The sequence below is a fragment of the Rhipicephalus sanguineus genome, chromosome 4 (genome assembly GCF_013339695.2).
Source record: "Rhipicephalus sanguineus isolate Rsan-2018 chromosome 4, BIME_Rsan_1.4, whole genome shotgun sequence".
Taxonomy (NCBI): Eukaryota; Metazoa; Arthropoda; class Arachnida; order Ixodida; family Ixodidae; genus Rhipicephalus; species Rhipicephalus sanguineus.
Window position 1 is genome coordinate 23,811,947 of NC_051179.1, and position 16,832 is coordinate 23,828,778.

The 16,832-nt window shown below is 47.4% G+C and overlaps 1 protein-coding gene across 1 annotated transcript; it reads right to left on the reverse strand.

Moving 5' to 3' along the window:
- Positions 1–7,791: 7,791 nt before the first annotated feature.
- Positions 7,792–11,678, reverse strand: LOC119389259 (inosine-uridine preferring nucleoside hydrolase). The gene is made up of 3 exons (XM_037656463.1): positions 11,384–11,678; positions 10,187–10,323; positions 7,792–8,148 (listed from the first exon to the last, which is right to left on the reverse strand). Exons 1-3 carry the CDS (start codon positions 11,676–11,678, stop codon positions 7,792–7,794), a joined length of 789 nt encoding a protein of 262 aa, XP_037512391.1.
- Positions 11,679–16,832: the final 5,154 nt, after the last annotated feature.

A 16,832-nucleotide genomic window follows, 5' to 3' on the forward strand; every position in this document is an offset into this window, starting at 1 on the left:
CCAGTTGGTCTGCTCTGATGTCGTGTACATTGTCAACATATCACCGAGTGTGCGATTAAATCGTTCCGTGACGCCATTCGTCTGCGGATGATATGCGGTGGTCATTCGATGAACGATGTTGCACTGGACGAGCAAGGCCTGAATAGCGTCAGACAGGAAAACACGCCCTCTGTCGCTCAAAAGTTCACGGGGAGCACCGTGGCGAAGGACAAAGTTGCGTAAGATAAAAAACGCAACGTCTCTTGCGGTAGCCGTTGGAAGTGCTGCAGTCTCTGCGTAACGAGTGAGGTGGTCCACGCCAACAATGATCCACGGATTCCAAGAGGAAGTCAGCGAAAGCGGGCCATATAAGTCGATGCCGACGCGGTCGAATGGACGTCCCGGACAAGGTAGAGGCTAAAGTGGACCGGCTGGGCGTTGAGGTGGAGCTTTACGCTGCTGACAAGCAGTACAAGCACGTACGTACTTGCGCACGAACGTGTACATGCCGCGCCAGTAGTATCGCTGACGCAAGCGGTTGTACGTCTTCAGAGCGCCAGCGTGAGCGCTTTGCAGGTTGTTGTGAAAAGCAGTGCAGACATCTGTGCGCATGTGACGCGGGATTACTAGGAACCACCTCCGACCGTCAGGTGCGTAATTACGCCTATAGAGGAGGCCGTCGCGGAGTGCGAAATGCGTGGCTTGACGACGGAGAGTTCTTGACGCTGGATGAACTAATGAACCAGTCAGAAAGTCGTCGAGTTCGGAGATCCACGCATCCTTGCGTTGCTCCGACGGCATGTCTGCGAAGTCAAGGGGCGTCAAGACAGCTGACGTGGCTGACGGCGAAGCTGTGTCAGACGGTAACGGTGAGCGGGATAGCGCATCAGCGTCCGAGTGCTTGCGGCCGGATCTGTACACAACACGAATGTCGTAATCCTGCAGCCGAAGCGCCCAACGACCGAGGCGGCCTGAAGGATCTTTCAGTGATGAGAGCCAACAGAGAGCGTGATGGTCTGTGACTACTTCGAAAGGGTGGCCATGAAGGTACGGACGGAACTTGGTCAAAGCCCAGATTATGGCGAGGCACTCTTTTTCAGTGACTGAGTAGTTGCACTCCGCTTTCTTCAGGCTTCGACTCGCATAAGCAACAACGTACTCGTCGTATCCTGGTTTTCGTTGAGCCAGTACAGCACCAAGACCGACACCGCTGGCGTCAGTATGGACCTCCGTAGGCGCATTAGGGTCAAAGTGACGAAGTATCGGAGGTGACGTTAATAAGCGCCGTAGCGTCATGAAAGCTTCGTCGCACTCTTGTGACCAAGCCGACAGGCCGTTAGAGGCTGTCAGTAGGTTGGTGAGGTGCGATGATAGAAGCGAAGTCCCGCACAAATCGACGAAAATACGAGCACAGCCCAATAAACCTTCGGAGCGTCTTGATGGAATTGGGCTTGGGATACTCGGCCACGGCACGAAGTTTAGCGGGATCCGGAAGAACGCCTTCCTTGCAGACGACGTGACCTAGTATGGTGAGTTGGCGCGCAGCAAAATGGCACTTCTTGATGTTAAGTTGAAGGCCAGCAGAGGCGAGGCACGTGAGAATAGCGCGAAGACGAACAAGATGAGTCGGAAAATCGCGGGAAAATACAACAATGTCGTCAAGGTAGCACAGGAAGGTATTCCGCTTGTGGTCACGAAGGATGTTATCCATCATTCGTTCGAAGGTAACTGGGGCGTTGCAGAGTCCGAAGGGCATCACCTTAATCTCATAAAGCTCATCGGGAGTGACGAACGAAGTCTTCGGGCGGTCAGGGTCAACCAGTGGAACTTGCCAATAGCCCGAGCGTAAATCCAAGGACGAGAAATATTCTGCTCCTTGCAAGCAATCGAGGGCATCGTCGATGCATGGCAACGGGTATACATCCTTCCGAGTTATCTTATTCAGGCGGCGGTAGTCGACGCAGAATCTGATAGAGCCATTCTTTTTGCGCACAAGCACGACAGGGGACGACCAGGGGCTCTCGGATGGCTGGATGACTCCGCGCGTGAGCATATCATCGACTTGTTCATTGATAACACGGCGCTCTTCCGCCGAAACGCGATATGGTCATTGGCGTAAAGGGGCATGACCACCGGTGTCGATGTGGTGCGTGACGCTCGTTGTGCGACCCAGAGATGGCTGACCGCAGTTGATGGATGAGCGGAACTCTTCGGGCCAATAGTTCGCGTCGATAGTCCAGTGATAGATCTGGGGACACAGAAGGGTGAAAAATGTCTGACTTCGGAGGTGCCGCAACAGGGGCTGTCATGGCATTCAGCTGGTGGTGAAGTGGGGCTTCAGCGAACTCCAGAAAACGAAGCAGGTCAACGGCATGTATGCTTCCCAAACATTCCCCGCGAAGTAGACTAACGGGCGAGGTGCGCAAGTTGGCAATCGGCATGATGGTAGCACCGGATCCAACGGTGAGTACGGCAAACGGCAGTCGTAGGGCGTGGCGAACAGGACAGCGCCGTCAGGAGCGGCCGCACAAGTCAAGGCGACAAGGGTGGACGTGTTTGGGGCTACGTCAGTGTCGGCAGCAATGAGAAGTTTACATGCGTCAGGTATGGTAGGCCCCGAAACAGAAGATTGCAGCGGCGTAAGGGCGACTTCTGCTCGGGCGCAATCTATGCACCTCCACCACCGCACCTCCACCAAATGTCACGTGATTTATTCACGTACAACCTGCTAGAACGCCGATCAAGGGCCAAGATCCAGGCAAGCGCAAGCTCGGGGCGCGTGGTTGTCGCTCGCACTGTGGCTTGCTTTCTTGGCTCTTCGTCGTCGTCACGTACTGTTCACTACATGACATTTATGTCTCAGAACCTCGCGCGCCTAGACGGCCTCGTCATAGGTGAGAAACACGTAATTTCTGTGGTATGCGAACGATATACACAGCCTAATAATTAGTATTGTGACAAAAAAGCTGAAAGCCAACGAAAAAATTAGCGTAGTATGCGCAATGCTAAAGAAACAGCGGAGCTGATGGGCAGCCCTGCAGCTGTTGATGTTTTGCTAAGTTTACAAGTTTTTTCTTTCTTTCTTCCTCTATTTTTTCTTTTACTCTCTTCTCTCTGTGTTTTGTGTATGTCTTTTTTATTTGGGTTTATTTCTATTTCTTTCTATCTCTACCTATCTCTTCCTCGGTTTTTCTATCTTTCTTTCTCTTTCTTCCCTTTCTCTCTCTCTTTCTTTGATTCTCTCTCTTTCTCTTCTTCTTCCTCTTTCTGCCTTTCATTCACTCTATTTCTCTCTTCATCTTTCTTTCTATGCTTAAGCTTTACTCTTTCTTCCTTTCCCTCCTCCTCACCCTCACATTTGTCCTTCTCCTCCAACTTCCCTTCGCCACCCCCTTGCTATACTATAATATACAAGGCTATGCTATGCTCTGATATCATGCCTGGATAGCCGAGTGGTTAAGACGTTCGCTTTCGGATCGTGGGCACGCGGGTTTGAATCTCGCCTCGCAAAGAAATATTCCCCCTATAATTTCTCTTTTCTCTATTTTTATTTATGTTTAATTACTTCTCTCTCTCTCTCTCTTTTTCTCTCTCTCTCTCTCTGCATTCGTTGTCTTGCCCATCAGAGTTATTGCATCAGGAATCGGCGCGTGTGTTCTGTAGTGATGCAGAACTATCGATAATTTGACTATCGATAGTATCGATAGTTTTTCTGAAACTATCGATAGTGTAAACAAACTATCGATAGTGCTACTATCGACAAACTATCGATAGTGCAATCGGTAGTACCTCCGTTAACATTACTATAGCGATATTACTGCCACCCGTGTTTATTGCTTCGTTTTGATGTATTCGGGTTTCACCCACAAAGACTGTTAGCAACGTTTGACGCAGACCGCGCCGTAATGTTTGAGAAGCTTCACAATTGTTTCAGACCATTTTGTTAAGATTATGCGCCGGACGCGAGTAGTCAAGTTTATCTGAGAGCTTAGCGAGCACCAGTGATAACTCTGGAAAGTTTGATGACTGGTGTATAAAGGACAACGCGTTCCACCGATGATCAGATTACTGAACGGCTGACGATTGTTCCCACCGCTATCAGTGCGCAGCGTGTATCGCTTGTATTTCGAGTTGATTTTCTGGGCACAAGTTCGCCTAAATAAAGAGCTCCGTATTTACCAGTCTTGCTGCAGCATTCTTCACCGTCACTACCACGTGACAAACTATCCATAGTGGTGCGAATAACGATGCGGTTGCTGGCCGGCCATATTGCCAAAATATTTGCGATAGTCTACTGCCAGCTTCGCTTAATTTATGAGCAAGTTTTGGCAGAAAAATTAAGTATTTCCGCACTGAAAATGGCGGAGTATATCCATTAATAAATTCGTATCCAAAAGTAACCAGCTACACCTTGCAAACAACTTCTTGATATTTTTTATTTTGAAATCATAAAATGCAATGCCAATTTGAAGCCGCGCAGTCCCACCACATGTAAAGGCTTCCTTTCCGCTACAGCTGACCAGTTTGACTTTATGATCATGTGTCAGCAAAGCACTCTGGTGAAGAAAACAAGCATGCCAACTTTCTCGCCCTTCAGCCTGCTTCTCCGTCTCCACTATGTACCACGCGCGCGGGGAACCAAGTTTATTCTGCAGTGAGTCCATGGTGTTGATTTTATACGATCGATAGTACCATCCAATTTTTTACTATCGATAGCGCTATCGATAGTATTTTTCACCATCGATAGTTCGATAGTAACTCAGCTATCGATAGTATCGATAGTACCATCGATAGTTCTGCATCACTAGTGTTCTGGAAGCGAAGTTGAAGTAGACGACGACGATGAAGAAGAGGGCGAAGAGAGCGCGTGTCGATTCGTGATGATGATCATTTTCTGTTCGAGGCTCACGCACTAACGGCCGCCTTTAGCAGTCCCACTGTTAACAAAACTCACAGTGTCTCTTATGCATTCGCCTAAAAGGACTCGAAGGCGAACGCCATCTTATTTTTCTTCGCAGTCGATGTATTGATCCTCCCCCGCCCCACTCCGAAAAGCTGTCGGCACCTAACGTGGTTTTGAACTGCCTCCGGGATCGCAGGCATCGCAAGCTTTTTCTTCACCTCACCTGGTGTTGCACTGCCTCTGTGATGGGCCCAGTTTTGAAAACGCGACAATGTCACGTGATGACGTCACCATGTGGCTTCACGTTATGTGACGTCATGACGTAATAGTGACGTCACCATGAGGTAAAAATCTCGTGACGTCGTGACGTAGAAGTGACCTCACGACGACGGCACGAGTTTTGTAATGTCATGACGACGTCATATGGTGACGTCGTCAGGTGATGATGATTTCTTGCATCGCTCGTGTTGACGCCGCCGACGCCAGGAGGCCAACAGCCAACTTTCGCGTTTGATGAGTCATCTAAGGCTCTCGCCTTAGAACTCGAAGTGTCCTTTATACGCACTTGCCAAGGACGAGTCGAGTGTGAAAGCCATCCGGAGTGGCTATTTTAACTTGCACTTTGTATCGACGTCCGACGTTCACTAATTAAATATCAGTAATTAACTCTCACTAATGTCACCACCAAGCAACTCGGCACTCACCTAATTTGCTTCGATTACAATTATACAATTAACTGTCTCTGCTAACGTTCCCTCACTACTCACATAATTTGCTATATCATCGTAAAGTCATGATTTCACTTGTTCTTGCACGGCTTTCGCTCCGCTAACGTCTGTAGCCCGAACATCGCGAACGCCGCCTTTTTTAACACTTTCCAAGCTGCGCCGCTCGGATGTCATTATACAGTACGCGTGCTCCTGGCATTAAAAGCTTCAATTAGCAGTTAGCGCTCGTCCCGCATTGTCACTCTCTTCGTATGTCTTAATCATATTTGGCTCAAAATATTCCGTAATTACTCATAAAGAACAATCACAGAGAGAATAAAAAGAGCGAGTTGGTAACTGCCACAAGTATACAGGAACAACGGCTGCCGACTCTAGAAGAAGAGCGGTACATAGAAACTTAGAGAGAAAAAGAAATAAGAAGAACAAACGGAGTAGAGGGGGATGCTCAAGCCAGGTGTTGCTTTTGTGTATCATCAGACGTTTAAATGTCTCTCTTCGTCTCTAGTTTTCGCCACCATTGTCGTGAGGCGAAACGTGTCCTTCGCAGTGAAAATAAATGCTTGTACGTCGATGTTTATGGCATTTCGAGATCGCGCAAACGGCGACAGTGGCGGAACTTCGGATTATCTTTGGAAACTTCCCTTTTTTTACAGCTTGCTTGCTTCCTTGCTTGCTTGCTTGCTTGCTTGCTTGCTCCTTAGAACTGACTCCTACCCACTATGGGCTATTGGCCGAGAAGCCGGCGGTTAATGTAAATGTAAACATTAAGACAAAGGCAGGGAAAAGAAAAACTCACACTTTATTTTTTAAAGAGAATATCGTAATTTTAATGAAAGGGTAAAATTAAATAAACAAGCAAATAAATAGAATTGATGAATTGAAATATAATAATTCCTACTATATCAATAAAAAGTAAACCAAAACAAAAAATCAAGCGCTAATTTCGTACTTGTGTAATGACTGATGTAGTTCTAAGTCCTGCGCTAAATGCAATTCCACCACTGTAAAACCTAAGGAAGTGCATAGCGCGGGTACCCAGCGATTCCCGTTGCGTTGTTGCTTGTCGCTGTCTATGAATGATCTCTCGCAGCAGTTCGTGACATCGGCGGCGGAGAAGCCCCGATGGGAGGAGCAATTGCGCACTTGGCGAAGCGGTGACGCCCTCTCTTGCGCGGCGCGGGTGTCAGCCGCACGTTTACGAAGCGTATTTAGCGATTTTAGAGTAATTATCGCGATTAATTATTGGTTAAGTTTGTTCATTATAGTATTTCAGACCTTACTCGTTTATTTTAACCCAGTTTCGAACATTACTAGCCTTGTTTTAGGTCTGCATATTGACCACTTGACCTTGAGCGTGATCACGTCACATGAGATCTATGGATGGACGACAAGCCGTGCCCCAAAGTGCTACGCACTTGAAAATGGCTTAGTCTATACTGTGCCGCCATCGTCGTCGTAGCAGTAGTAGTAGTTGTAATGTAATTGTTGGGGTTTAACGTCTCAAAACCACGATATGATTATGAGGGACGCCGTAGTGGAGGGCTCCGTAAATATCGACCACCTGGGGTTCTTTAACGTGCACCTAAATCTATTGACGGGCCTCTAGCATTTTCGCCTTCATCGAAAATGGCCCCGCCGCGGCCGGGATGCGATCCTGCGACCTTCGGGTCAGCAGTCGAGCACCATAACCACTAGACCGCCGTGGCGGGCTTGTAGTAGTAGTATTTGTCGCGTAGGTCACGTGATCAGAAGGGGGAGAGAGAAATCAAACGAAATGGTTATTATGCTTGAAAACATGGCGATGATGACGATGTTCGAAACCGTGTCAATTGCGACTTTTTTGTACCGAAAGTCTTCATCATCATCATGCTCAAAATTATTATGATGATGATTATACTTTTTGTGCTTAAGGTCATCAGCCGCATCCTCATCAGTACAGCTTCGCTGTCCGACGGTTTTCACGGCGTGCAACTGGCTGAACTTTTTTTTCTTTTTTCATCTTTTGTAGACAAAATGAAACCTGCGAGTCTACGAAATCAAAGACAACGAGTTGTGAATTGCCGAACCGGCTGCCGGCACAACATGTGACATTCATCACTCTTGTTTTACACTGACGATGAAAGTAAAAGAAAAGACGAGGGAAAACAAAGACTTTCAGCGGCGCCTCTCTGTGGTTCAACTCTACTCGTCATCACTGTCCTCGACCAGGAAGACCTTGCGAAATTGATTGGACACGGCTTCGACGTCGAAGCTGTGAACTACAGTCACGCTGTGCGTTATGTGAGGCAAGTGCTGTTTAAGCCACGCGTGCACCATCTGGCCTCTGGTGTAGTCTCCGTGCAGTTCGACGTCGGAGCGTAGGTCCACCGATCCGCTCACGCTGTCCGGAACCAGCGCGGCCATCACGGCGAGGAAGTCGCCGACCGCGAAGTCGCCTTGATCGCCGCCTTTCATGCAGCACTCGATCGTGTGGTTGTTCACTTCGCGCAGGAACCTCGTCAGCTTCGTGTCTTCCGCTACCACCTCGTTGTAGACGTGCTGGATTAAAAAAAATTACGGCGAAATTCCCTAACGGTTTGGAAAGTGGCGCTAAAATAGAGAGACAGAGATGCATAATGAGGGCGCGGGTTCGATTCCCGGCCATGGCGGCCGCATTTCGATGAGAGCGAAATGCAAAGAACACCCGTGTGCTGAGATTTAAGCGCACGTTAAGGAACCTCAGCTGGTCGAAATTAATCCGGAGACCCCACTACGGCGTCCCACGGGGTGTCACTATAGAGCCAACGTTTCAACAAGCCACCTTGAAAAAGACAAAACCGCCTGTCGAAACGTGCAGCGACACCTCGTGCCCAGATGCATAGCGGGCACGACGGGCGTATTTCTTCGTTTATATGTCCCTGAGTGTGTGTCCATGTGTCTATTCTTGAGTACTTTAGCGCTGTCTTCCCGAACGTTCGACCATCAAGCAATTCGCCGAAGCCAAAATTGTGCTTGAGCAGTTTTTCTCGGGGAAACTGCCACGTGTGCGATGTGCATCAGCTGCTCGCGTGCTTACGTGGACAACACTATCCAACGTCAACACTAGCCAACATTAAGCCAACGGTAGACGCTGCAGACAATTGGAACGAATAAACAGCGCTAAAACACGAGGACGAGCAGAGGGACGACAGACAACTTGTCTGTCGTCTCCTTGCTCGTCCTCGTTTTTTCCCGCTGTTTACTTGTTCAAGGTGGAAGCACACCAACTCGCCCAATGAGCCGTTCTGATGCAGCCGACAACACTACTCAACATTAATCTAAACCCCTCCCGAAGTTCTCCACGGAGAGGGGAAGGTGGCACGCCTTTCTCTCTCCCATGCCGCGTACCTCAGAAGACCTAATTAACGGCTGCACCGTTTTGTTTTATAGTGCCTGAAGTGAATGTTGCACACACAAAATTTCAATTTCTGATCGCAACAATGACAGGTTTACTTTATGTACTCTACTATCAATGCAAGTTCACGTTGAAACCCCTTCTCTCCCTCCGCCCCTTCGATACCGGCGTTCAACGTGGACCTATAAGTCAACCATTGGCGCAACCTGGGAGGGTGGTGGTGTTCGACCACCCCAATGTGTTTATTTCGTGCATGTATATGTATGCATGCATGCATAAAAACGCGCGTAAGAACATACATAAAGGATGGTTTAACCCCATCCGCAAAAATATTTCTGGATACGGCCCTGACGCCGACACATGCCTATACATCAACACAAACCTATGCATACTTACAGAGATGTAAAAGTACATAGAGGCACATGAAATATTAACTCTCTTGGTGCGGTGCCATCCTATGGCGCCACATGACAGCATCGTGTAATCACGGCAGCCAGACTCAATTTATCGACAGCGAACCATAGAGTTTCCTACAATACTTACTAGAGGGAACTCTGGCGCTAGTGTCTATGGGAGCTGCAACGCATGACGCTTCAGCCAGCATGGGAATGATGGGTAGTACACAAATTTGTCTAAACTTCGTACTTTCGGCTCCGTTTAGCTCCGCGTTGGCTGCATCTGCTTTGTCGCAAAACGAATTTCAGCAAAAGTCAGCAGTTTCACTTCGCCACTTTAACTTCTTTAGGCTCAGCGATTCAAATCTGGTCACGAAGTTCACAACGATCCATTCTTTTATCCGAAAGAAAACCAAAACATAGCAATAAACAAAGCCACAAGTACGTTTGAAGCCGCAAGCACGAAGACTAGGCAAATTTGTGTACTACCCATCATTCCCATGGAAGCTGAACGATCGCAGCGCCAGAGTCCCCTCTAGTTAATTTTAGGAAACTCTATGCAGCGAACTGAACCTTCGCCTCACTTTTTTTTTCTCAGTACCCATTTTAAACAAGTTTCCTTCCGTTCTCAACAAGCGCTTGTGTCCGTCTGTTACTTCGTCTCTTTTTTTGTCCTCATTTGTTTGCACACTATAAGGTATACAAGCCAGTTCACGATGAACCAACAGAACACATATTGGTACCCCTATCCCTCTCCTCCGCCTGAACACTGAGCTCATTCCTCGTTAAAATACCCGGTATCCCTCACCCAAGGCACCGTGGCTTGAAGCACAGCCTCCCAGACCACGAGGGTCACGGGACAAGTGGCTCTCTGCAGAACGACGCGGGCTGCTTCCGGGTCAGTATAAAAGTTGAACTCGCCGCCAGGCTTGACGTTGCCCTTTCCTGTAAAAGACGCGCAGAAAAACGCCTAAAACGCTTTCCGCGTCAAGCAGCACGGTGCAGTGAAAATTCATTCGATGGATAAGTCCGGAGTGATTGATGTTCAGTAGGAAAGAAAACGAGGGCTTGCGGACATAAGCCTATACGCTCACCAAGAGCATACCTTTGTTTTCATTTTTTGTACGTCTGCGCGGATGACGACCGGGTCGGGATTAACAGGCAGGATGAATAATTGAAACTTAACGACTGTTTTAAATTGACGATTACGAGAGAAACAGTCTGATCACATACATAACCACTGTTACACGTGGACATTTCACATGTCCACATGTAAAATTACCATCACCAGATCCACATAATGCTTGCTTAAATAGTGTACCCGTTCAAGCTAACATTCTAGTTCGCTTGTTTTTTTTTCTGTTTAATAAATGTCACGACTGGAGTCACACGAGCACCGAAATTTGAATGAAAGGCCTGGTGTTGCGTAAGTATCGCTATTTGGCCGGTGTCAGTAGTTGGCCCGTGTCAGTGGGGGATCAGTAGCCTAGGCGTGCCGCTTTGCGGTTCTCGCTATTTGCCCGGCGTCACTACTGCCAGAACCTGAGTCGACAGTAACGTGACGCTCTGCTAATGACGTCACTTCTGCTACGGTCACGTGATGCATGCGACAGCGACAGGAAGTTCCCCTATGGCTCTCTTGGAGACCCATTCACACCTGCGCGACAGGCATCGATCGCGGGACCATGTGCGAGCGACCAAAAAGCGACTCAAGGTGAGCGATGTTCACACCTGCGTGCGACCTATATACCCGTTGCCGCACAGAATTTCACCTCTGCTCGCATTGCCATTGCCCCGTAACATGGGCCGACGTCCTGTTCCTGCGCATCTGGTTGGTTCGGAGGTTTGCGACTGCACTCGCGCAATAGAAAAATCGAGCAGCGAGCGACTGCGCAAAAGTAGTCGCTTTACGGCCAAAGTGGCCAATGGTGACCATTTGCGACTAACTTGGTCGCAGGTGTGAACGAGCCTTTAGGACATAGAAACGCGCCGACTGGAGGCATACCGTAAATGGTGCCTCCCATTATGAAGATCTGCGCAACGTCGTCTGTCAGGCCTGGATCCATGAGCATAGCGATGGCCAAGTTCGTCAGGGGTCCCACCATGAGGAGTGTGAGCTCCTTGGGCCGCTGCCTGATCATGTCTCTCATGACCACGTGCGCCACCTTGTTGGACACCGACTTCAGCACGGCCATCGGGTACTTGTCGCTGACTCCGCCGAAGTTGTCCGGCCCGAAGTAGAACTTCTCAGTTTCCAACTGTTCGACGAGGGGCCGGTCCGCGCCTTTGTACACTGGCATCTTCGCGATAAAAAATTGTCTTTCGTTAAAAGTACTGAAACCATTAAAATAAGGCGACACGCAAAAACTCACAGGGTCCCTTATATATTCCCCTAAGACGACTTGAACGCGAAGATCATATGTGCACGATCTTGTATGCATTTGCCTAAGACGACTGGAAGGCGAAAGCCGTCGTCTTCTTTTTATCTGAGTCTATTGTACTGATATTGATCCTTCCCTACCCCAACCCCGTGAAAGTTTGCTGCACCTAACGTGATTTGGCACTGCCTCCAGGATCTGAGGCATTGCAAGCTTTCTGCATGTTTTGCACGGCCTCCGTGATGTGCCCGCCAAACGACGATGTCATGCGATGACGTCATCATGTGACACCATATTGTTACGTCACGATCACGTCAAAAATTCTGGCTGTCCGTGAATTGTCACACCTTTGAATGGTGACGTCACAAATTCCGGCTGTCTGTGTTATACATTGAGTTCGTGCGACTTGGTACGCCGATTGCGCACACATTCACTCACGTGACTTTTGACCTACTTCTTAGTTTCTTCTTGCATCCTTCCTGTTGACGCCGATGGCGGTCTCGTGATGTATTGTCAAGCCTCGCAACATCTCGAAAACTTCTCGATTCATGAGGCATATAACGCTTCCGCCTTAATAAAACCCTCAAGACTCACAAGAGGCCATACGTGATTCAGGCGTACTGCCACTGTGAGATGCGAGTGAGTGTTAGCCTGTGCCATACCACTTCGTCCCGTGTAGCGTACATAATAGCACGAACAATACGATATTTAAGACAAGCGGGCCAAGCTGAACCAATCCCGCACTTCAGGAGGCTATCTTGAGATGGGCTGAAGTGGTAGGGGAGGCCTACCGCGAGTAGGATCTCTCGCCTTCTCGCAGCCCATTTCCCTTAAGATGGGATAAATAAAGTTATTTATCTCTCTTTGGTCAATACAATTGAGTGAGAAGAAAAGAAGAAAATAAGACGAAGATGGCTTTTGCTTTTGGGCCGTGAATGCATTTAAAGGACCCTGTGATATTTTAAAACCTTTCTTTTAGCTTTGGATGGCGCTCCCATTCTTTGCAGCGTGTAAAGCGAAGTTGCTGCCTGTCGCAGTATTCCTTCGCTCTCGTGACCGAACTTATAACGAAATTTGTCGCGACACTCACGTCAGTTCTGCCAAGGAGCTCGAGTACGCGCAGGGTGTTGTTGTACGCCACGTCTCGGTAGGCGTTTCCCGCCACCACGGTGATCGCCTCGACCGTAGCACGCTCCGAGGTCAGCGCGAAGGTGAGCGCCATGGCGTCGTCCACGCCCGTGTCCACGTCCATGATGATTTTCAGCGGACCGCCTTTCGGGGGGATCGGCCTCGGCTTTGTCGGCGCTGCTGCGCCACGCGCGAGCCAACTATAAGTTAAGCGCGCAAGTGTAAAACGCTAGTTGGTTGATTTTATGGTCAGTTCAACATTGTAATGGGCTTACAACTGTGCACACAGGACGAGAACGAAAAATTCAGCAGCTTGCCCTATCCAGAAAATGGGGGCAACTTGGCGTTTAAGCGCCTTACGTACCGCTTTATTTATTTATTTATTTATTTATTTATTTATTTATTTATTTATTTATTTATTTATTTATTTATTTATTTATTTGTTTGTTTGTTTTAGTTGGACCTTCATCGACGTGCTTCAGCAGCGCGACACTCTAGTTGCTACAGGCAACAACGACGGTCATGCGTTCAGAACCAGGCAAAAATGAAATGTGACAACGTGAAATGAGGATAAAAGATCAGATCGCCGTATCCGAAAATGGCCGATCGCCGACGAGTCCACGATCGAGAGAGCGACGCGCGCGTGGCCGGCGCACCTTCGAGGGCCGGATTTCTGCACGCTCGCCGGCGCCGGGTTTTTCGTGTACGACGCCGCCACTGATATCTGTGCCAGAACAACCTTCGCTTGAAAAATAAGAAAACGCACATCACGATGGGCTTAAGAGCTTTGCGTGTTGATTGCTTTTGTTTGGTTCGAGATGTCAGCGCTTCGGTGTGTGCCTTCGCCCTCTCTCTCTCTTGTAGTCTTCCTATGCGCTGCTTTACACCGTTAGAATGATTTAGACCGTTTTGTGTAACCTAATTTTATTCATAAAAGGCAAAACCGCATATACTTGCCCGCTGTGGCGAAATCGAACGGCGTCTCGGTTTCTTCTGTAAGGGAGAGGTATTCAGCATCTACATTCCCGTCGCACGGAGAACGCAACGCGTGACGCGCAAGCAGTGCGTCCATATCGTTTTCTAAATATATTCTTCTTTTGTTTTGCGCGTCGTATAAGCTTAGCGAGCTGTTAGCGGTATAGCCTATAAGATACTGCAGTTGCTTTTACCTAAACTGGATCCTAATGTCGGAATTTCCATCGATCGATAGATCCATCGATCGCTAGATCATAGATACTAAGCTTCAGACCCCTGAGTGGACTAGATATTTAAGTTTAGAATGCCAAGGATCGACCACCCGACCGACTGACTCAATGAATGATTGGATTCTTTTAGCGACTGATTTACCTGTAGGCAGGCTAAAGAGAATGCGAAAAATGCAGCGACAACAGACAAACGCAACGATGCATCATGCCACTCCATTCCCGCCTCCTCAGACATAAACATAATTTTTTTTTCTAATTTATTGCTTGGGTCGCTTCGGTTGACGAAGAAGAAAACACTGCGTTCGAGCAGCGAAGATGGTAAGTCTTCGCTGCTTGGATTGTTCTGAACTTATTACTGGACGCCCTGTATCATCTGCTACAGTGTACTACACTATACTATACTATACTACACTACACTACACTACACTATACTATACTATACTATACTATACTATACTATACTATACTATACTATACTATACTATACTATACTATACTATACTATACTATACTATACTATACTATACTATACTATAGTGTGCCACAATGTTGGAGAATATAATACCAAGTACGCGTAGAGGTTCTCGATCTCCTGCAAAATCTCTCGATACTTGGAAGCCTTAAGGAGTTCAAGTTGGTTTACGGCAGTGTTCTGTCGTTTAGGCACTTTTAAGTTAAGCCATCTTCGCAAGAAAGCAAGCAGTCTTAAGTGCACTCGGCTGTGTGTTCGCGTGAAGATAAAATGTTGCACTACCCCCTGTGGCCGGTGTCGGTGATCCGTTGGTTGATTTCTTCTTCGTTGTCCGAGTGACGACGTGGTGATCGCGGTCTACAAAAAGCCGGAGAATGTTAACGCCAAACTCATTGATTCGAAGCACTTATTCGCTTTGGTTACTGCATAACATAACACCGCCTGCTTCTCGCCGTTATGAGGCCCCGCCACGGTGGTCTAGTACATGGTTATGGCGCTCGACTGCTGACCCGAAGGTCGCGGGATCGAATCCCGGCCGCGGCGGCTGCATTTTCGATGGAGGCAAAAATGTCTGAGGCCCGTGTACTTAGATTTAGGTGCACGTTAAAGAACCCCAGGTGGTCGAAATTTCCGGAGCCGTCCACTATGGCGTCTCTCATAATCATATCGTGGTTTTGGGACGTTAAACGCCAGATATTATTATTAATCGCCGTTATGAGTTAACGTCACGAGGACAGCTTTGTAACGTCCCGTCCCTAGCTTAACGTGGCTTGGGTGTATTATTATTATTATTATTATTATTATTATTTATTATCGTGATTGTCAAAAGCACAATGCCACTTTTTTTAAGTGGCATTGTGCTTGTGTGGGGCTGTTGTATGCTCGGACATGATAAAATGTGTGGCTTCCATATCAGCAGCTCTCTGGCAAATCCAGGAATGTTGTTCTAAAGACTTGCGAGCCCCACTATACATTCTGTCGAACTCTCCATCTCGCTATCAATGATTGGCTCCCAGAACGTCCGCACGTCGTCTTTGACAAGAAATTTATAGAAGTCATAGATGTGTAAAGTTATGTTGTGGAAGTAAAGAGCAATGGACCGTTCAGTTGTACGTCACCACCAAAACTAGTATAAAAACAAATAACGTGCAAAAAAATGGAGAACAATATATTGGTAACATCAGATTTGGAAATCGATCCATTTGTTTTTCCCGTACAGGCGTCATGTAATGATTAAACAACAAAACTGATGTCCCATCTCTTATGAAGCATTACTGCTAGGAATGAACCATTCTTATCCGTATTTAACTGTACGGGACATGTGCATTTATGCAGCTAGCATTCCATAAACCAAGGCACTTTCAATACAAAACCGTACAGCCCACATCACAGCATTCGCGTGGTACACGACTCGCGTAGATGGTAGCGCAGCAGATTTCTCTGCTGGTTTAAATAAATTATGAAGCATCACCCAAATATTGCCAGAAAAAAAAAGCATTACGTGGATTATAGAAGTACAGCTACTTAAAATTCCCGAATAAGAGCTCAGATCGGCGAATGGAAGTCTTAATGAATACGCTATCTGGAGTGACTGTAACTGCAGACCGAGGCGCGAGATGACGACTTACAGATTATCTTTTCGTCTGACTCTTCTTTGCCAAAAGGGGGCCCTGTAATGGAAGAGAAGTTACACGGCATCTCCATCCTAATGTTCACTGATTTGACCGAATACATTGTGCTGTGATCGTTGCTTGTAAATATAGTTTGACGAGTTCCAAAAGAAATTCGCGTATTCACGCATTTAGACTATCCCGTGTGTTGTAGATTTTTTTTAATTCCCACTTGAGGTAAGAACTAGACAGAGCTAGTGTTCAGCCATTAAGCAAATTATCGCCAACTAATCACTGTTTTCGATTTCATCTCGCCAAAATTCTTTGCACTTGAGACACACATATGTAAAAAGATACAACTATGTGTTAGTGCCATACCACCCCGAGAGCTTTTCACGACACCAAAAGCGGTTGAGAGTGGTTATTTGACCTTGAATCAACGGTTCATTCTGGAGGTTCCTTGAAGGTAGTGGTTCAGTTATGTTTTAAAAAATTACCTACTTTTATGTATCATCTATAGAAACCAATAATGTGGGCAGGCCCCTCCCGTCGCTTTAAATTTTAAGAAAAAAGTAGTATTAACTCGTTTAAGTGGCGGCCTAATGGAAGCATTCCGTCATTTAACTTGGGTTCTGAAGATATTTGGCCAAATGTAACTGAA

Excerpts from the sequence above, each read along its gene's own strand:
- LOC119389259 (XM_037656463.1), bottom strand. The coding sequence starts at position 11,678 with ATGCCAGTGTACAAAGGCGCGGACCGGCCCCTCGTCGAACAGTTGGAA. Across the intron at positions 10,324-11,383 it reads AATGGGAGGCACCATTTACG|GAAAGGGCAACGTCAAGCCT; the intron begins GTATGCCTCCAG and ends CGTCTTTTACAG. Across the intron at positions 8,149-10,186 it reads TTCAAGCCACGGTGCCTTGG|CACGTCTACAACGAGGTGGT; the intron begins GTGAGGGATACC and ends TTTTTAATCCAG.